Source organism: Rhinoderma darwinii, chromosome 2, assembly GCF_050947455.1.
Source record: "Rhinoderma darwinii isolate aRhiDar2 chromosome 2, aRhiDar2.hap1, whole genome shotgun sequence".
Lineage (NCBI taxonomy): Eukaryota > Metazoa > Chordata > Amphibia > Anura > Rhinodermatidae > Rhinoderma > Rhinoderma darwinii.
In genome coordinates, this window is record NC_134688.1 from 429,457,520 (window position 1) to 429,480,002 (window position 22,483).

At 43.4% G+C, this 22,483-nt stretch overlaps 1 protein-coding gene across 1 annotated transcript in view; it reads left to right on the forward strand.

The window, feature by feature from the left end:
• ITGAE (integrin subunit alpha E) overlaps nucleotides 1-22,483 on the forward strand; it is a 116,879-nt gene that overhangs the window by 6,073 nt on the left and 88,323 nt on the right. Inside the window, exon 3 of the mRNA XM_075850871.1 lies at nucleotides 18,452-18,576. Within this exon, the coding sequence (XP_075706986.1) occupies nucleotides 18,452-18,576 (125 nt within the window). The remainder of the gene's footprint in view (nucleotides 1-18,451; nucleotides 18,577-22,483) is intronic.

Below are 22,483 nucleotides of genomic sequence, written 5' to 3' on the forward strand. Positions count from 1 at the left end.
TAGGTGGACCTGGCATATAGGGGAACCGAAGATGGAACCTCCTGAGCAATACTGCAGCGTGAACATCCCGGGCGGGTACCCAAGTCCTCTCCTCAGGCCCGTATCCTCTCCAATGGACCAGGTACTGGAGAGAGCCTTGGACCATCCTGCTGTCCACAATCTTGGCCACCTCGAATTCTACCCCTTCAGGGGTGAGAACAGGGACCAGAGGTTTCCTCGAGGGAGCAAATGACGGGGAGCAGCGTTTCAGGAGAGAGGCATGAAACACGTTGCGTATTCGAAAAGACGGGGGTAACTCCAGTCGGAAGGAGACAGGGTTAAGGACTTGAATGACCTTGTACGGCCCTATATACCTGGGAGCAAATTTTTTGGACGGGACTTTAAAGCGCAAATTTCTTGAAGACAGCCACACCAGATCCCCAACCGCAAACAAGGGGTTAGCAGAACGTCTTCTATCTGCCTGGGTCTTTTGTATGCTCTGGGACACCTCTAGGTTCTTCTGAACCTGGGCCCAGACTGTGCACAGTTCCCGATGAACGACATCTACCTCAGGATTGTTGGAACCACCAGGTGAAACGGAGGAGAACCGTGGATTGAACCCAAAATTACAGAAAAAGGGGGAGACCCCTGACGAGTTACTGACCCGGTTATTAAGGGAAAATTCAGCGAGGGAAATGAAGGAGACCCAATCATATTGACAGTCAGAGATAAAACACCTTAAATATTGTTCTAGAAACTGATTAGTCCTCTCAGTTTGGCCATTAGTTTCAGGATGGAAGGCTGAGGAGAAGGACAGATCAATCTCCAACTTTTTACAGAAGGCTCTCCAAAACAATGAAACAAATTGTACCCCTCTGTCAGAAACAATATTGACAGGAACCCCATGGAGACACAGGATGTGTTTGATAAACAAGGTAGCTAACGTCTTAGCATTGGGTAGTTTCTTGAGGGGCTCAAAGTGGCACATCTTACTGAAGCGGTCCACTACCACCCATACCACCGACTTGCCTTGAGATGGAGGCAGATCGTGGATAAAATCCATGGAGATATGGGTCCAAGGTCTCTGGGGAATGGGCAAAGAACATAGTAAGCCCGCTGGTCGGGACCTGGGAGTCTTGGACCTAGCACAAATTTCACAAGCGGCGACGTAGGCCTTAACGTCTTTAAGCAACCCAGGCCACCAATAGTCTCTGGCAATGAGGTGCTTGGTACCCAGGATGCCTGGATGGCCAGATAGTGCAGAGTCATGATTTTCCCTTAGTACCCTTAGCCAGAATTGCAGGGGAACAAACAGCTTGTTCTCAGGAAGGTTCCCGGTAGCTGAACCTTGATCAGCCGCAATTTCGGAGACTAAGTCAGAATCAACAGAGGAAATTATTATACCTGGGGGCAAAACACAAGCAGGATCTTCCTCTGAAGGAGGACTGGCCATGAAGCTATGCGACATCAGCCTTAATATTTTTAGACCCAGCCCTATAGGTGACCAAAAAGTTGAATCTAGTAAAAAATAACGCCCATCGAGCTTGTCTCCAGTTTAGCCTCTGGGCAGATTCTAGGAAAACCAGATTCTTGTGGTCGGTAAGGACTGTAACCTGGTGCCTAGCCCCCTCCAGGAAGTGGCGCCACTCTTCAAATGCCCATTTAATTGATAAGAGTTCACGGTTGCCAATGTCGTAGTTACTCTCAGTGGGTGAGAACTTCCTGGAGAAGTAGGCACAGAGACGGAGATGGGTGAGGGACCTGGTACCCTGGAACAAGACAGCACCCACTCCCACCTCGGAGGCGTCAACCTCCACGATGAATGGCTCCATTTCGTTAGGCTGAATCAGCACTGGGGCCGAGATAAAGCAGTTCTTAAGGATCTCAAAAGCCTGGACCGCCTCTGGAGGCCAATGGAGGAGATCAGCACCTTTGCGAGTGAGATCCGTAAGAGGCTTAGCGATGACCGAGAAGTTAGCATTAAATCTCCTGTAATAATTAGCAAACCCCAGGAAGCACTGTAACGCCTTCAGGGAGGCAGGTTGGACCCATTCTGCCACAGCCTGAACCTTGGCAGGGTCCATGCAGAATTCATGAGGAGTGAGGATTTGACCCAAAAATGGTATCTCCTGCACCCCAAACACACATTTTTCGGTTTTAGCAAAGAGTTTGTTTTCCCAAAGGGCCTGGGGCACCTTCCTGACATGCTCAATGTGGGAGGACCAGTCTTTGGAAAACACTAGGATGTCATCAAGGTACACTACAAGAAATACCACCAGGTAGTCTCTTAAAATCTCATTTATGAAATTCTGGAAGACGGCGGGAGCATTACACAACCCAAAGGGCATGACGAGGTATTCGAAATGACCTTCGGGCGTGTTAAGCGCAGTCTTCCACTTATCCCCCTCTTTGATGTGGATAAGGTTATAAGCCCCCCGTAGATCAAACTTAGAGAACAATTGGGCCCCCTGAACCTGATTGAAGAGATCAGGAATCAAAGAAAGGGGATACTGGTTCCTTACAGGGACCTTATTCAAGTTTCGGTAATCAATGCACGGCCTAAGACCACCATCCTTCTTCCCTACGAAGAAGAAGCCAGCACCTACCGGAGAAGTAGAGGGGCGAATGTAACCCTTGGCCAGGCATTCCTGGATATACTCTCTCATGGCTTCACGTTCGGGACAAGAGAGATTAAATATCCTACCCTTAGGGAGCTTAGCTCCTGGTACCAAATCGATTGCGCAATCGTATTCTCTATGAGGAGGTAACACTTCAGAGGCCTTTTTAGAAAAAACATCAGCGAAGTCCTGAATAAACTCAGGTAGAGTGTTCACCTCCTCAGGGAGAGAAATAAAATTAACAGAAAAACATGACGTCGTGCATTCATTACCCCATTTGGTAAGATAACCAGTATTCAAGTTAAACGTGGGATTATGCAACTGCAACCAGGGAAGGCCTAAAACCAAATCGGACGATAATCCCTGCATAACCAGTACAGAGTACTGCTCCAAATGCATGGCACCAACAAGGAGTTCAAAAACAGGGGTATGCTGCGTAAAATAACCATTAGCAAGAGCAGTGGAGTCAATACCCACTACCGGAACAGGTTTAGCCAAATCAATCAATGGCATAGCTAGAGACATATCAAATTCCGCAAACATAATATTAGCAGAAGACCCTGAATCCACGATGGCACTGCCAGTAGCAGACCTACCACCAAAAGAGACCTGAAAGGGAAGCAAGATCTTATTAGGTTTCATATTTACGGGAAATACCTGTGCGCCCAACTGACCTCCCCTATGATCACTTAGGCGCGGAAGTTCTTCCGGCTGCTTATTCTTACGCCTAGGACAGTTGTTCACTTGATGCTTGTCCTCCCCACAGTAGAAGCAGAGACCATTCTTCCTGCGGAAGTCTCTACGTTGTTGGGGAGACACGGAGGCCCCGAGTTGCATTGGTTTATCCGAGTTTTCCGTGGAAGAACGAAGCAACGGAACTTCGGGAGCCATCATGGGGGAGCCAGAGGAGAAGGCACAAAAACGTTCAAGTCGTCGTTCCCTGAGACGTCGGTCAAGTCGTACCGCTAAAGCCATAACCTGATCTAGAGATTCAGAAGAGGGGTAGCTAACTAACAGGTCCTTCAGGGCGTTCGACAGACCCAATCTAAACTGGCACCTCAAGGCAGGGTCATTCCACCAAGAAGCTGCACACAACTTCCTAAAGTCCGAACAGTACTCCTCAACGGGTCTCTTACCCTGACGTAAGGTCACCAGCTGACTCTCGTCAAAGGCAGTCTTGTCAGTCTCATCATATATGAGCCCGAGAGCAGAAAAAAAAGGTCAACAGAGGAAAGTTCAGGGGTGTCGGGAGCCAAGGAGAAGGCCCATTCTTGGGGCCCGTCCTTGAGCCAGGACATAATTATACCCACTCGCTGGCTCTCGGAACCTGAGGAGTGGGGCTTTAGACGGAAATAGAGCCTACAACTCTCCCGAAAGGAGAAAAAAGTCTTCCGGTCCCCTGAGAACCGGTCAGGCAACTTGAAGTGGGGTTCAAGAGTTGAGGTGGGGGGCACTGCCAGGGTAGCATCTTGCTGGTTGCCGCTCTAAGCCAGGGCTTGGACCTGTAGGGAGAGGCCCTGCATTTGCTGAGCCAGGGTCTCAAGGGGGTCCATAGTTGTGACAGGGACCAGGGTAGAAAAGGTATATGGGCCTGTGATTATGTAATGGCGGGGTAGGGAGACAGACAGGTGAGCCCTAATCTACCCGCCACTCAGTCCCTGCCTACTTGCAACGGCCCGTCCTAAGCGACGGTGTACAACTGGGCGACGGTCCCTACGCTCACTAAGTGCACGACAGACAAACAGACAAGGGTACACAGAAGGGTACACAGAAGCTAAGGGAAATGGGGCTGTTGCCCACGGCAACCCCGTGTGCAACAAGAATAGTGAACGAGCCGAGTCAAACCAGGAGTGGACGAGGTACAAAACGCAGAGCAGGAGAATAGTGAACGAGCCGAGTCAAACCAGGAATGGACGAGGTGCAAAACGCAGAGCAGGAGAATAGTCAGTCAAGCCAGGGTCAATATGAAGCAGAAGACAAGTAGTAAGCAGCAGCAGCAGAGCCAGGAAACAGACTGAAAGAATCACAGGCAAAGGAGGAGCAGGAAGTGAAGGTATAAATAGACAGAGGGTGGGAGCTAGTTCCGTCTGGCCAGGCTGTGATAGGCTCTCCCACTCCTCAGCCTCCCAGGCTGATTGGTGGAAGAAGGGGTCACTCGACCAGACTTAGGAGCAGGTGCAGAGTGAGTAACCACGGAGGTGGACACAGAAGCTGTGTCTGGCAGATCCTTTACAGCGCGCCAATTAGTTTATTCATGAGCTGCGGCTAGCACCACCCACCCACTGCTGAATGGTAATTCTCTACCTATGCACAACGTGGTGGGAAAGCTGTCAATTATCGGCAGGAGGGCAGGGCTAACCCCATCTCATGAATACGGGCTGTAGGAGATAAAGTAATTTTTTTAAAAACTACAACTGATCATTGAAAGTAAGTAATACAGCGCTGGAATCAGGGTCATTGTCACTACTTTATGCTGCCCTCAGATGGGGAAGCATAAACCTGATGACAGACTCACTATAATGACTGGTAATATCGCCTTTAGCCGTTATCATTGAAACCATAAACTTCCTATAATATGATATCTGTCTTTCACATCCCTTTTAAATCTAAACCTCTCTATACTGAACCATACCAAAAGACTAAAGTAATCACCACAAGTTTCTATAAGAATAGGATCAAGGGAAGTTACAGAAGAGATGAGAAAAAAAGTTGTTCAACTATATCAGTCCGTAGAGGGTTACTATTCCATTTCTAAGGCTCTGGGACTCCATCAAACCACTATGAAAGCCAAAATCACCAGAACCTTCACTGCAGTACCTGACACAGTGCCACTCTTGTCCATGTCAGGTACTGCAGCTCAGCATCATTCATTTGAAGGGGATGAGCTGCATTACTAGGATGGTGTAGTGTCATGTACTGAAGTGATGCAGCCAAACCCTCACCAATCACACATTGATGGCCTAAAGACCCCAGAGTAGAGAATACCACCCTCTCTTTTTTTTTTATAGATGCTTATTCCAAAAAGTGTCTCTCATCATTATCATCATTGGAAAACAATGGACTCTCATGGACAGATGTCGTGTAACCCCTTAAATTTACATATGTTATTAAATTGTATTGCCAATTCTATATTTAAATAGCGTCTGTCGCCAAAATGCAGTTTTTCCATGTCGCTGGACTAATATTTATAGAATCATATGATAGATCTATTCTGCTCTTACATATTTTAACAAAATGGCTTGCTGATGAATATTTAAGAGGGGCTTCAGCCATGTTCAGCCCTCTTAGAACACAGAATTTTCTTAAAGTGAAATAAAGGGAAGAAACCGCGGTGCTCCTATAAGGTAATTGTCACGATCTGTGGGTATTTGGACCCACTGGCCCGTACCGCCGTAGCGGGATAGAAGCCGGCCAACAGGATACCAAGTCATTGTATATAGTTCGAATAAGGGTACCTGTGGTAATTCAGACAGTAGCGATTGTAGGCTCGGATGGGACCTTGACGGCAGGCAGACACCAGGCGCGGTGTAATACGGAAGGCGTAGTATACGGCACAGCACAACTACAACTCTCTATGGCACAGGAACAAGGTAGCATGGGATACAGGATACAGGTAGCAGGTACGGGAACACTGGGAACTGGAAAACACTAAGGGACCATTTACAAAGACTAACATAAGTAAACACAACAATGCTCAGGCAATGAAGGAAGGGGCAGAGCCCTTTTTTATAGTCCAGAGTGATCATGTGCTAATTTAACATAATTTTCAGGTGCGAGCGCTGGCCCTACGGGACACAGGAGAGTGAAGTAAAAGTGAGCACTGACATCTCCTGAGGAGGAGATGCGGGCCAGCGCTCACTGATCCATGGCTGTGGACGTCGGGAGTGAGTAATCCCAAAAGTCCGCGGCCATGGGTGTCAAAGTAATAACGTTGATGTTCAAGTTTCTGTTCTGGTAACAGTTTTGTGAAGAATGGTTGCTCATCAATTTTGGTTGTGCGTTCATTGGCACAACTCAACTTTGATCCTTTTTGAGTCTTCCAACTCTATGGTACACAGTCTGCTTGCCACAGGAGATGACACCAGGTATAAGCTCTGCTCGGATTTCCTGGTAACTCAAAGAATCCAAAAATAAACTGAAAATAAATGTTCTCCTATGAAGGCGCTCCTGCGCTGGACAATTTTTCTTGATCGTGCTTCCGATTAATAAGGAATGCTTAAAAGTTTTATTTTCAAATAAAATACAACACATTTCAACCATGTACCAGGGTCTCCATCAGGTAATCTCTTATCAGGCAATTAAGCGTTGTATTATATTTGAAAATAAAACTTTTAAGCATTTCTCGCAAGTTTTATTTATCGGAGGCACAATCACGAAAGATTGTCCAACACAGGAGCACCTTCAGAGGAGAATTTTTAAAAAAAATGTATTTCTATAACACAGAATTTAGCAGCAGATTTGTCGATCATGTGACATCACGTACTCTACTGAGCTACACTGAATCTGATTGGTCTGAGCCTTCACTGCAGCTCCAGCGTTTAGACGCATTCACACACAGCCAACCCTTTAGGCCAGAACTTCTTAAACTGTGAGACGGGCCTAACTGGTGAGATGTCTTCATGTTGTTGGTGAGGCTTGGCTTGGTGGCAGTTTTGACAGGAGTGACCATATGTTGATCTTTTCTGGTTAACATCCTCTCTGGAAGCAACAATAGCTAATATAGCAACTTAAAAGGGTTGTGTCATGACAAACATTTATGGCATATTCACAGTATATGCCATAAATGCCTGATACATGTGGGTCCCAGTTTTGAGACCTGCACCTATGTCCCGAACAGACGTCCCCTGACCCCGTCCTGTCCAGTGAGGCGGCCACTGCCCACCACATCCAGGGGGGAATCAGTGCACAGCAGGACACGTATCCGAAAAAAAACCAGTTACTAGACGGGACAGGGTTGAGGGACCGACATTTGGGAAATAAATTCGGGGTCCCAGAGGTAGGACCCACATCTATCAGACATTTATGGAATATCCTGCGAATATGCCATAAATCTCTGTCATGACACAAACCATTTATTTTCTCATTTTATCCTTGTGTTAATGTTATACTGGGTTCAGGAGAAAAATTATCTAATTTGAGCTCTTTTTAATTTTGGCATACACTCTGACCACTGGTGAGGCCCAAGCTTCACCATAATCTTGCTGGTAAGGGCCTTACTGGCCTGACCAAAAAGAGACACTAAAAAGTGAAATATCATTTACCTAAATGCCCACATTGAAATATGTCAAACTAAAACTGATTACATCCCAAAAATTTGTTACATACTACTATAAAAATACTCATTTACTTGGAGTGGAAAAGAACAGCTGAGCTATTGTGGAAAATCAGTATTATGGGCCCCCTGCTTCCAACAGCTAATTTGTGTGCCATTTTCACCAGTAATTGAGAGCCATTACCTCAGTCACTTACTGTACATGCAATCTAGCAAACCAAAGTAGGGTCTGGTATGTTCACATTTATGTTTACATTTACTCCTTTGCTTGTCTGCCCTCATCTCCTATAGACCAAAAAGCAACACTGGTGCACAATTCTTCTAAGGGTATGTTCACACGGCTTATATTTGGGCCATAAACGGCCCAAAAACGGCTGAAAAATCGGAAGCAGAACACCTCCAAACATCTGCCCATTGATTTCAATGGGAAAAACAGCGTTCTGTTCTGACGGGGCGTATTTTTACGCGCCCGTTTTGAAAAACGGGTGTTTTAAAAACGCCCGCGAAAAAGAAGTGCATGTAAATTCTTGAGCCGTTTTTCATTGATTCTATGGAAAAACAGCTCTAAAAACGGCTGTAAAAAACGCGAGTTTGCTTAAAAAAACTGAATTTTTTACTGAGCGTGTGAACATAGCCTTACACTCATCCTACAACTAAATCTGATATAGGTTGTGTTCACACAGGACAGATACGCTGCGTAAAAGCACACCACGTATCTGCCCTGGGCGCCGCAGGGAATTCCGGCTGAAAAACTGCACCAAAATGTGGTGCAGTTTTTCGGCCGGATTGTCTGCTGTGGAAGACTACACATTAACAAAAAAAGTTTCATACTTACGTAGCCATGGCGACGCGTCCCCCTGCCATCCTGCAGGCCGGCCTCCTGGGATGATGTTTTATCCTATGTGACCGCTGCAACCTGTTCTTGGCTGCAGCGGTCACATGGGATGAAAAGTCATCCCAGGAGGCCGGCCTGGACGATGAAGCACAGAATTCTGGGTAAGTAAAAGATTTTTTTCTGAGTTGCGTTTTTGCGGAAAAATCATAGCTTTTCCGCCGCAAAAAATGCAACATCTGCTATTTGTTGCGGGCTTCACCACCTTATTGAATTCAATAGGGAAGACCCACAACACATAAGCAGCGATTACGCAAATACAATTGACATGCTGCGGATTAAAAATCTGCACCACAAGTCAGTTTCTTAGCGTTTTTTCTACTCTTCATTTACGCAGCGTGTGGATGAGATTTGTTTAAATGTCATCCACTTTGCTGCTACTACATTATGCTGCGGAGTTTCCGCAACCAAATCCTTTGCGGAAAATCCACAGTATTTATGCTACGTGTGAACTTACACATAGTCTTTTCTATCCTGCTCATGGTATGTCCCATGATGTGTCATATGTTCCTATTATGATGAACAGTCATCTTGTACTTTCTTCTCCTACTCTCATTTGGCCTTATCCAGCTGTATTTTGTGTGTTTCTGCTGTTTGTTTTAAGTGTCTACACGTTATGTTCAGAAAATCTCATTCACACTTCGCATATTCTTCTAACCACAGCATTATTTACATTGCATTTTTTGGCATCTATGTTGTGGTTTTGACCCCATGTTTCGACATTAATTGGAGAAGACACAGCAATTGTGGTTTGTGCCTGTGATAAAACATTTCAATTTCCTAGCGTGCTATGAAACACAAATATCCTGTTTGAAATTTTTATGTCTAAAGTCGACAGTAAGCTGATCACAAAGTATTCCCCTGCTTGGACCCAGCGATCATGTGTAATCTGTTGGGAAACCTTGCAGTAAGTGTTCATTTTCCCTGCAGCGCCACCAAAGGGGAGATTAAGCATTACACAGCGCTCATTTAAATCAATGAGTTGTAAATGTAATGGAAGACAAGACAGGTCCTCCAGAGTGAGAGATGCTCTTTGAAACCATTTTACACTCCGGCCATAAGGATCCTAATCAGAGGACCTTCTTTATTAATTCAGAATGACCTAAAAGGGTATATGAAAATGGGTTTGCTAAACTGGACAACCCCTTTAAGGCTGAAATAGGGCTTTACAATTCTGACGACCATAAACAGTATGGCTTTAAAGACGCAATTTCTGTTTTCAGCTATGCTGAAACATAACACCGCACATTGGGGTCAGCATTATCAGTCCCCTTTTCAATTTTAAAAAGTGTTTTCTTGGTAAGTTAACATTATGTTTAACCTAAATTGAAATAAAATTAACGTTCATGCAATTTTTAAAAAATAAAAATAAATCACTGTTGTAAAAGTTGCATAAAGGATGTCATGTTTGTACACACATGGGTCAGATTATTGCAATTGTCAGGTTGTCTGCTTTCAGGTGGTACATCCAGTGTTTGTGATATTTACTGTAATTCCTTTTATGTTGATGTTCCTACTTCTCACTCAATTTTGTGTGAACATTTTTATTTTTTTTGTGTGGATAAAGTGAACCAAAACTGAAATTTTAAACTTGCAGCTAAACCCCTTCCCACACCATGACATACCTGTATGGACTCCCCCCTCCCACTATGACATACCTGTATGTCATAGCGGGAGGGGGAGACGAGTCCATTCCATATGCTGCGGGTGTCAACTGTACACTTCGCCCCAAAGGCCAGAATAAGAGAGAACTCCAATCCCAGCAGTTTAGCCACTTAGATTTCATGGTTAATAGCGCCTGCAGAATCTAAGCCATTAGACAGTGGAGGGGCCCCTTTTGTCATCTCATCGCACACCCTTTAGGGCACGTTCAGACGTGGCAGAGTTTTTCCGCTGCAAATGCTGGTGCAGATTTGGGGCAATTACGCAACGAATCTGCACCAACATTTGCATATTTGACAGGTTATTTAGACATTGCAGAAAATACAGCGGACTTGCACAAATTTCAGTTTTTGCATTGCAAAGGCTGAAATACACAGTGAAATTCCACTTCTTCTCCGCAACAGACAGTGCATGCTGCGGACAGAAAATTCTGCACCGCAGCCTATGGTCCGCAGTGGAGTTTTCCGCAACGTCTGTCCGCAGCGGAATTCCACCGCAATTCCACCACGTCTGAACGTCTTAAAGAGAGTGCAAATGTGTTTTCATGGCAGTCTACTGAAAAGTCTACTGAAGGCCCCAGGTATGCCATATTGATGCTCCTATTAAAACAGAAGATCATTAAGGGTATGTGCACACACACTAATTACGTCCGTAATTGACGGACGTATTTCGGCCGCAAGTCCCGGACCGAACACAGTGCAGGGAGCCGGGCTCCTAGCATCATACTTATGTACGATGCTAGGAGTCCCTGCCTCGCTGCAGGACCACTGTCACGTACTGAAAACATGATTACAGTACGGAATAAAAAGTGATCAAAAAGTCATGTACGCCAAAATGGTAGCAACATTAATAACAGATCCCCGCAAAAAAACAAGTTCTTATAACCACTTCATTGACGTAGAAATAAAAACTTATGGGTCTCAGAATACTGCGACCCAAAACTATTTTTCTTTTTTTTTTAAATTGTTTTTATTTTGTAAAAGTAGTAAAACATAACTATATCAATTTGTTATCGCCACAAACATACTGACCCGCTAAATAAAGATAACATGTAATTTTTACAGCATGGTGAACGCCGTAAAATCAAAACCCAAACAATAATGGGGGAATTGCATTTTTCCCCCATTCCACCACACAAAATAATTTTTTTAAAGTTTTTCTGTACTTTTTGGGATACATAAAATGGTGCCATTAAACTCTTATTTTAAATGGGTTGTTTTTCTAGGGCTCTGATTTTGTGAGAATTAGGGCCTGTTCACATCACCGTTCGGCTTCCGTTTTTAACGGATCCGTTAAACTGTAATGGAAACCCTGTTAAAACCGGAAACAAACGGAAGCCCTCATTTGTGTTTTTGACGGATCTGTTTTGACGGATCCGTCAGTAAAACGGATCCTTTAAATTCCATTTGCGTCCGTTCGTATCCGTTTACAACGGATCCGTTATTGTTGATACTACTTGTTTTTGTTTACATTTTTAAAAACTCCTCCTATTGGATGAAGGAAAGAGATGACCAGGAAGAAGGAAACGGAAGCTGTGGTTTCAGTTTGACTTTCCGTTGCGGGGTTCACCCGACGGAAAACTCAGACGGAACCCGATTAAGTCGCACTCAAACTTTACCAAAGTGTTGGGAGAGTGAATAGACATCGCGTGCTGGCTGGAGGCAATGTCTATTCACTCTCAAGACACTTCAGTAAAGTTAATGTGGGTGTATGTGACAGCACACGATGTGCTGAGTACAAATGGACATGAATGGAGAGAAGTGTACGACACTTCTGTTTATAACACCCACTTGGTCAAAAGTTAAAACACGCCCAGTTGTCCATTAAGAAAGTAATAAGAATAAATCTAAAATTGTTCATAACTTGGTAAAAAATGATCGTTTTTCAAAATAAAAACCACTGTTGTTATCTACATTACAGCGCCGATCTGATTATGTAGAAGATAGGGCACTTATAATGTGGTGACAGAGCCTCTTAAGTCGTGAATGTGGGGGAAAAAAACGAACTAAAGGGAGGTTTATCGATTTTAGGACGAACCAGAAACACAAAATTTAAGGTCTTAGGATGTATTTAAACTGTTGCAGCTAAGTTGAAACCACGATGCACGCATTTTTGCCACGGTTGCATTTTGATACGGTTGCATTTTTAACTGCAACGGTATTAAAAAATGCACCAAATTGACGTAAACACTAATGCGGTTTTTGTATTCTGCTTTAACCACATCCAAACTGCAACATCTGAATACACCGTTAGGCTATGTTCACACGGCTGTTTCAGACATTTTTCGGGCCGTAAACATCCCGAAAAACGGAGGCTGAACACCTCCAAACATCTGCCCTTTGATTACAATGGGAAAAACTGTGTTTTGTTCCCACGGGGCGTTATTTGCACACCGTTTGTAAAAACGGCACGTAAAAAAAACGCCCCGTAAAAGAGAAGTGCATGTCACTTCTTGAAACGTTTCTTGGAGCCATTTTTCATTGACTCAATAGAAATACAGCTCCAAAAACAGCTGTAAAACACGCCGCAAAAACGCAAGTTGCTTAAAAAGCCACTGAAAATCAGATGCTGTTTTCCCTTAAAAACAGCTCCGTATTTTCAGCCGTTTTTAGTTTAGCGTGTGAACATATGCTTAGGTATTACTTTTTAGTATGGCTACAATGAAGGAACTGCGATTGTTGTGCTAAGTAGCTAAAAAGGGTGGGTCCATAATTGGTTGTGATTTTCATGGGCGGTCAGGTTTTTTTGAGAAAAAGTATAGATATGGTGAACAGAATTTTAAACCCATCAGGACTAAGCCTATTTTGGCCTGGAGGACCGCAGGATTTTATGTATTTTTTTTTCGTTTTTGCATTGCTGTATTCAAAGATCCATAACTTTTTTTTAATTTTTCCGCCAATGCAGCCATATGAAAGCTGCGGGCCGAGTGATATTTTTAAGAGAACCATTTGGGTTACATATAAATAATTGATTCACTCTTATTATTATATTTTTGGGGTAATAACAGAAAAAAAGCAATTTCGTTTTTTTTTAGGACGTTCATCGTGCGGTTTGAATAATGTGATAACTTTATTGTACGGGTCATTACGATTCGGTGATACCAAACGTGTTTGTTAGTTTTTTTCTAATAGACATACAGCTATGGCAGACCTGGGGAACTTTGCTAGGCTCCTGGCTGCCATGGCAACCTAGCAGCCCGCAATCATTATACGGGGTGCCGATAAGTGACAGAGGGAGTCCCCTCCCTCTGTTTAAACACCTACATTCCGTAGTCGCTATTGACCAGGGCATCAAAGGGATTAAACGGGATTGGAGGTAACTCCGATTTCAAGCATTGTAGCAGGATTTCGGCTGTGTAATACAGCCGGCACCTGCTGCGAATGCCGTGGGCACAGCTCCTACGCCATCCAATGTACGTAACTGAATGTCCATTTGTAGGAAGGCACCATTAAGTTACGTCCAAATGTGAGAAGGGGTTAAAAGACCAGTCACACCCAATGCATGGTCTGTTTAAATTGTTACCATCGGGCTGGAGATAGGTTTAGAGAAAGCTTTAACTGCAGTAAAGTTTAAATCCTTTGTCCATGTGGTTGTATGAATGATATGTTAGATATGCGGGGATCCTGTAGTGTTTTACATTTCTTAATATGAGTGTTTAAAAATTTTCTGCTATTCAATTTAAAGTGATTGGCAGTATTTTGAAAATATACCAGGTGTCTACTTTCAGAAACTAGATGAGAATCGGGGTATAATGTGTGGGGGTTTTTTTTTCATTCTAGAATTCGGGTTTTATTCTCACATGTAAAAAGTGAAAAATATTTATAGTTGCAGCTTTTCAAAATTTTCAGAAACCCCTGTCAGGCGAAGAGTTAAAGCATGCGGTAACTATATAGGTTAGTCTACACATCTCACAGTCTATAATTGTGGTTTATGTCTTTTGCGTCCTGTTAAGATTCAAAGTGAGGGTATGTTCACACGCATTAATTACGGACGTAATTCGGGCATTTTTGCCGAGAATTACGTCCGAAAAATGCGCCTCGATAGCGTTGACAAACATCTGCCCATTGAAAGCAATGGGCTGACGTTTGTCTGTTCACACGAGGCGTATATTTACGCGCCGCTGTCAAATGACGGCGCGTAAATAGACGCCCGCGTCAACGAAGTGACCTGTCACTTCTTTGGGCGTGATTGGAGCCGTTATTCATTGACTCCAATGAATAGCAGCGCCAATTACGTCCGTAATGGACGCGGCGTTGAAGCGCCTGCACATGCCGTTACGGCTGAAATTACGGGGATGTTTCCTCCTGAAAACATCCCCGTAATTTCAGCCGTTACGGACGCTGTCATGTGAACATACCCTTACCAGCCTGCGGTTCTGTCTCATGTACCTATGTAATGAGAAATGAGTTTAGAGTTGTCCACTTTCAGCAAATGAATGCTATTTTTTTGTATATATAAAAGTTATACCATTTTGCAATATACTTTCTGTAGTAATTCTCTACGGTTCTTAAGATCTCTGCTTGTTGTCATTCAGTAGGAACATTTATTGTTTACATCCAGTGGATACAATTCTGTCCATGGTCATGTGATGGACATACAGGTGCTGGGATTCTTAGGGTATGTTCACACGCTGAGTCAAAAATGTCTGAAAATACAGAGCTGTTTTCAAGGGAAAACAGCTCCTGATTTTCAGACGTTTTTTAAAGCACTCGCGATTTTCACAGCGTTTTTTACGGCCGTTTTTGGAGCTATTTTAAATAGTGTCTATGGAAAACGGCTCCAAAAACGTCCCAAGAAGTGACCTGCACTTCTTTTTCGCGGCCATTTTTTTCCGTGGACATTTTTAAAAATGGCCATTTAAAAAAAATGGCCCATCGGAACAGTACGCCGTTTTTCCCATTGATATCAATGGCCAGATGTTTGGAGACGTTCCGCTTCCGATTTTCGGCCGTTTTTCGGCCGTTTACAGCCCGAAAAATGGCCGAAAATAGCCGTGTGAACATACAATTACAGTATGTGTATCACAGCTTTGTCTTCTAATGATCCCAGCACCTGTGTGTCCATCACATGACCATAGGCAGAACTTAACTTTATCCACTGGATGTAAACAATAAATGTTCCTACTGAATAACAAGCAGAGATCTTGAAAACTGTAAGGAATTAATACAGAAAATATTTTGGAAAATTGTATAACGTTTAATTATTCAAAAAACAAACAAACATTAATTCCTGAAATCAGACAACCCCTCAAGAGAAAAGTTAAAAATCAAACTAAATATAAGTAAGTCTTTGTGTGCTGCTTGACTGCTTTTTAACCCTGTTACAATTAGGCAGATCTGTGATCTGGGAGTTTAGCTATAGAAAGTGTGAGGTAGTCTGAAATCCCCCTGTAGTCTTTTTGTTGGTTCAGACCAATGCTCTTTTCCCACTGCAGCTCTGTTTCTTCAGATTGGCTGCTGTGTATAAGAACATGCCCATCATAGGTTCACCAGGAAGTCAGTGCATGGAGAGCAGATTTCAATTAAAGCAAGGGCCGAATAATCATAACGTACAGATTACTAAACCACCAGTGAGAAAAAGAAGACAATCAGGTAATTGTCAGGAAATAATCCTTAGTAAGGGGAGACATGGAGAGTTACCTTAAAGAGACTCTGTCACCACATTATAAGTGTCCTATCTTCTACATAAGGAGATTGGCGCTATAATGAAGGTGACAGCAGTGCTTTTTATTTAAAAATCTATTTTCACCACGTTATTAGTGATTTTAGCTTTATGCTAATTAGTTTCTTAATGGACAACTGGGCGTGTTTTACTATTGACCAAGTGGGCGTTGTGGAGAGAAGTGTATGACGGTGACCAATCAGTGACCAATCAGCGTCATACACTTCTCTCCATTCATTTCTTTCCTCAGCGCATAGGGATCCTTTTAGATCAGTATGTGCTGTCTTATACTAACACATTACCGTTACTGAAGTGTTTAGACAGTGAATAAACATTCCATGGGATGTCTATTCACAATCCCGAAACTTCGTTAATGCTTCTGTGGTAGTTGCAGCAGAGAAAGCGTAATCTCGCGAGATCTCGCTGTAAATGACAGGTTACAGCGAGATTACGCTTGCTCTGCTGTAACTACCACAGATACGTTAAGGAAGTATCGGGATTGTGAATAGACATCCCGTCCTGGCTGATCTCCTTATGTAAGCGATAGGGCACTTCTAATGTGGTGACAGAGCCTCTCTAAGTTCAAGGAATCTGTCTTGATGTCCTGCTTAGTAATGACTGGTTAAGACCAAACATTGCACTTTAGGAGAATTGTTGAATAGAGCGGCATGTGCGCTCCATTCAATATATATGGGTTCGACAGAGACAGCCAAGTGCAGCACTCAACTGTATCCATCGGCCACATAGACACTGAATGGAGCGGCAGGACAAATGTGTATCCGCCGCTCCATTCAAAATCCTCTTCACTGTGATCATGCAGTGAAGAGGAACGGGGTCAAGCCCGTTCCAGCGATCAGTGTGGGTCCAAGCGGTGGGACCCCCAGAGATCACCTTTCCTGTGGATAGGCGATAATTGTGCTGAGTGGGAAAACTCCTTTAATAAAGCCCATCATTTGTATTATATTACAATATTTTTACAGAAGGATGGTATGAGAGATAATTCTGTTTGGATAATTGGTTGCAGAATAATGTGTGAAATAGAACTATTTTGATACTAAAGTCCTTATCAACCTTTCTCCCTAGCCCGGGGAAAGGCGGGGGGGGGGGGGGGGGGGGGGTATGGGGGGATATGTATATGTTATAGTGAGCATAGGTATGATTGTCTTTAAAGATTGAATAAAATAATTTTTTTATTGAAACAATCTGGTTTGTCTGACACCAGGTGCCTGATAGAGAAATTACAATTTGGTCACTGGTACTAGATCATGTTTCACTTTCTTTTCGCTTAGATTCTATAAAGCATGTGTCTCCGCAGTAAAGGGGAAGGTTTCTCTGACAGTGATTGATTGACAGGTAGATTTCAGAGAAGGAGGAACCCTAAAGGCTTGTCCACACACAAAGGAATAGCGCGAAAAATTTCTGCAGCAATTCCGTTGAAAAACGCAGACATTCCGCTGCGGCAAAAACGCACAATTTCCTGCAGTTTTTACGGCAGAAAATGGTTCGTATCTTGCTATTTGGGAGATGGAGACATCTCCTCTGAAAAACGCAGCAATTCTGGCCACTTTGCGCAGCAGGAATTGACATGCTTCAGTCCAAAAAAAGCGCACCGCAGGTCAGTTTCTGCTTTGAATTTTTACGCACCATCTGGATGAAATTTATTACGTTTGATCAACGATGCTGCTACTGTATTCTGCTGTATTTTTTCTGTCTGAAATTCCGTCTGGAAAAAATGCGGCAATTCCGCAGCTTGTGGACGAGCCATTAGAGAGACAATAGAAGCAGCCCCATGAGAAACAATATGGCCGCCAATGGTAGCTGCCAGGCAGCTACTTTCTGTCCAAGAGCCATCTACTGCTGAGCTGGTTGCAATTGCTTTTGAAACTGAAGCTTAAAAGTTCTTTGTACTTTACTTATTAATGGGTATTCTCACTATTAAGAACAGCAGAATCTCCAAATTATCAAATCACCCTGTTCGTCTAATTATCGACCATCTGAATAATTTGTTGGTTTTTCGTGCTTTTCTAGGCTACAAATATCATGTTCTTGTAGGTGTTACTTGCGTGTGAGACATGTCTGTAATGCAGAAGTGGTTTAAAACCAATAAGGAAATGGAAATCCTTCTGTTCCGCCCATTTGCTAATTTATTTCCATCTAGACTACAGTGGAAGAAATATATCATAAGCCCTGTGTAATATAACTAGATTCCTAGACCATTAGCAGACATACTTACACAATGCGTCACTGACCTATATTACAGAAGTATTTCACTATGTAACGTTGTTTTTTCCTCTTATGGCATTAATCCTACAATTATACTGACTGTATTTATACTGTTTGATATTGTCTTCTTTCTTTTTCTCTCAGAGTTTATGTATTCTCACCTTATAATGATCCTGAGAGCAGAGATTTAGGAGGGCTATTGAAATGTGAACTAAAAGATAATGATCTACATCTGCAATGCAAAATGGAGAACGTTCAACGCCCAACAGGTATCCTCTATTTTCCAAATATGCATAAACTTTTCTGTGGCTTTCTTTGCTTTTAAAATATTTATGCATGGACCAAACAAAATAGCATAAAAAAAATCCTAGGCACCGAAACTCCTTAACGATTAGTCTGTGTTCACACGGAGCGGTTTCAATTATTTTTGTCACCGCAGTTTATGCCTTAGAAAACGCAAAGAACAAAATTCTATTAATTGCATTTATGAGTTTGAATGTTGTATTTATACACTGTACACTTTTGCAATGCGGTTGCATCTTTTAAAAAGTGCTGCATGTTCTTTCCGACGCCTTCATTTCACAGTGTATTTGCGGTTTTGTTCCAATTTAGGTATTGCTTGCATGTGAGACAAGTCTGTAAGTAAGATGTGGTTTGAAACCAATGAGGAAATGGTTAATCTTTACGTTCTGTTTATCTGCAAATTGATTTCTATCAAGACAGTGTAAAAAAATATATCACAGGCCCTATGTGTTTTAAACCGTTAAAATTGCTAAACCCATTAATATACCTGTACAGAAAGGTAAACCATATTTCCGTGGATGAGGAGATATGAAGATTTTGTATTTGATCCTCGATATCCTATCCCCTGTATTACCCATATAGTCTGATGCGAGGTGTTGTGTATACTTCACTATAAGAAACAATTCAAGTTGCATCGCAATTCCAATTTCACCATGATAGCGTGTTACTTGAAGTCGCCACGTAGCCCAAGCATACCTTGGATTTGTTAAAGTAACAGTCTGGGCAAAACTGACACACTGTGCTAGGGATTGAAAGTACACCAAAAAGTGTCATGCAACGGCCGCTCATGACCTAGGTAGAACACAATATGAGCATTTTACCCATTGTGCTCCTCGGGTAAAATGGGTGTGCAATGGTTTTTCTTGTTTTGATGGAATCAATAGCGCAGCAGACTGCGCTATTCATTCTGTCAAAACAACGGAACCCTGTCACAACGGTGAGCAACGGAAACCATTAACAACGTTTCCGTCACCCTTGAGATCGATGGTGAGGAAAACGGAAGTTAAGGTTTCCGTTTCACTTTGGGTATGTTCACACGGCAGCGTCCATTATGGCTGAAATCACGGAGCTGTTTTTAGGAGAAAACAGCTCCTGAATTTCAGACGTAATGGCATGTGCAGGCGTTTTTCGCAGCGTCCATTACGGACCTAATTGGAGCTGTTGTTCTATGTTGCGAATGGAAAACGGCTCCAATTACGTCCCAAGAAGTGACAGGCACTTCTTTGACGCGGGCGTCTTTTTTACCGTCGGCACAGAACATCGTAAAGTCCATTCAAATGAATGGGCAGATGTTTGCCAGCGCATTGGAGCCGTATTTTCGGACGTAATTCGATGTTAAAATGCCCGAATTACATCCGTAAATAGGGTGTGTGAACCCAGGGATTAACCTGACGTAAACCTCCGACGGAACTCCTCAACGGAAGGGCAACACTGATGTGAATAGGCCCTTTCTGTTGAGGGGTTACCCGATGGAAACCTCCAATGGAACTCCTCAACGGAAGGGAAGCGGTGATGTGAACAGGCCCTTAATAATGTTCTTTTTTTTGTGTTTGTGTTTTTTTACAGGTTCGGTCATTGGACTACGTCGGATTTGAGGACTACTTCGATTACGGCTTTTTTTTTTTATTATCAATAAAATGGTTAGCGAGGGTTGTGTGGGGGTTTTTTATTTCAATAAAACAATTTTTTCTATGTCTTTGTATATTTTTTAAACTTTATCACTACCGTCTTAGTAATGGCCGCTGACTGACAGCGTCCATTACTAAGGCAGGGCTTAGTGTTAGCCGGTGAGAAGGATAACACTAACCCCCATTATTACGCTGGTACCCACCGTCACCAGGAGTGCCGGGAAGAGCCAGGTACGATCCAGTACCCATCCATCTGTAGTGATGGTCAGGCACTGGGGCGGCTGCAGGCTGGTATTATTAGGCTGGGAAAGACTAAAAAACAGTGGCTCTTCCCACCCTGGTAATGCTGCCTGCTGCTGTGTTGTATCTGGCTGGTTTTGAAAAATGGGGCGGACCCCATGTCAATTTTAAAAATACAGAAATAAATAAATAATTGGAAAGAATGATGTGGGGTTCCCCCACTTTGTTAACCAGCCAGATACAGCACAGCAGCAGGCTAGCATTACCAAGGTGGTAATGGCCTCCGTTTTTGGGCTTTACCAGCCTAATAATAACCTGCGGCTGCACCAGTGCCCCTCTGTCACTACAGATGGTTGGGTACTGGATCGTACCTGGCTCTTCCCGGTACCCCTGGTGGCGGTGGGTATCGGGGTAATAATGGGGTTAGTGTTAGCCTCTTCATGTCTAACACTAAGCCAACCTTAGTAATGGACGTTGTCAATCGGCCAGCATCTATTACGAAGGCGGTAGTAATAAAGTTTAAAAAAAATACAAAGACATAGAAAAATTTTATTGAAATGAAAATCCCACAAAACCCTCATTAACCATTTTATTGAGAATAAAATAAACGCTGTTATCGAAGTAGTCCTCAAATCCGAAGTAGTCCAACAACTGAACTAAAAAAACACAAATAAACACATAAAAAAGCAAAACAATTTTTATGCTTACCTTTCCTGGGTCCAGCGCTGGAGCCACAATGTCAGCGAGCTGGGCCATATATCTAAGCCTATCATGTGTGCTACTGTATACTGAGCCACTGAATCTAATCCTATCCATAGCTATAGGGTCGTATTGCTATAGATATGCTGTCTCCTATATACACATATACATACATGCACACATTTTTTTTTGGGGGGGGATATATGTATTGGGGCTTTTTCCCCTGATTTTTTAAAACCTTAGTGACGCCCCTGGCTGCTAGTGCTGCATTGTTGGGTCACTTAGGAGACCCAGCGATGCAGCTGAAAGCTGCGGGCCATCGGCCATGAGAAGTTATGGGGGGGGCACAAGAAGAATCTTTGTATCGGGGCCCATGAGCCTTTAGCTATGCCCCTGCTAAACAGTATAAAGTTCCCTTTCTATCTTACAGACAACATAGCATCAACCTGTACCTTCAGTTTGTATGCAGTTTGTGAGCAGCAACCCTGCTCCGCACAGAGAGACCTTACACAGTGCAGTGCGGGGTTAAATAGGCCTCAGTACAGCTGCATTTATGAATGAGGCCAATGCAGAGGAAAATAGGTGCTGGATTGGGAATGGAGGCTTCATCCCACCCAGGACACTACAACACCTCTGTCACGAACAGTGGCGGATCATCATTAGGGCGGTTTGGGCGGCCGCCCGGGGCCCAAGGCTCCCAGGGGGCCCATGGCTGCCCAAACCCCCTCATGCCTGGTGGCGTCACTAGCACCGGAGGAAGCCCCGGTGCCAGGACCGCACCTGTCATGAGGCGAGGGGAGCTTCTGTAGCTAAGTAGCAGCCGTGGTCTGTGCTGAAACTCCCCCTCCAGCCCCCCTTCCCTGCTCTACACAGTTCTCCTCCTGCTGCTAGCAGTCGGGACATGGGGGAGAGGATACTGTCGGTGGGCTCTGTGTCAGGCTGTGAACAGGAGAAGAGCTGCAGTGAAGACTCACACCACATCAACCTGCTGAACGCCCTTCACAACATAAAAAGTAAGTGCATGTGTGTTTACAATGTGTACTTTATATGTGTATAATGTGCATATTCATGTGTGTTTACAATGTGTACTTTATATGTGTATAATGTGCATATTCATGTGTGTTTACAATGTGTACTTTATATGTGTATAATGTGCATATTCATGTGTGTTTACTATGTGTACTTTATATGTGTATAATGTGCATATTCATGTGTGTTTACAATGTGTACTTTATATGTGTATAATGTGCATTCCCATGTGTGTCTGCGACGTGTACATGTGTATGTATGTATATAGTGTGTGTGT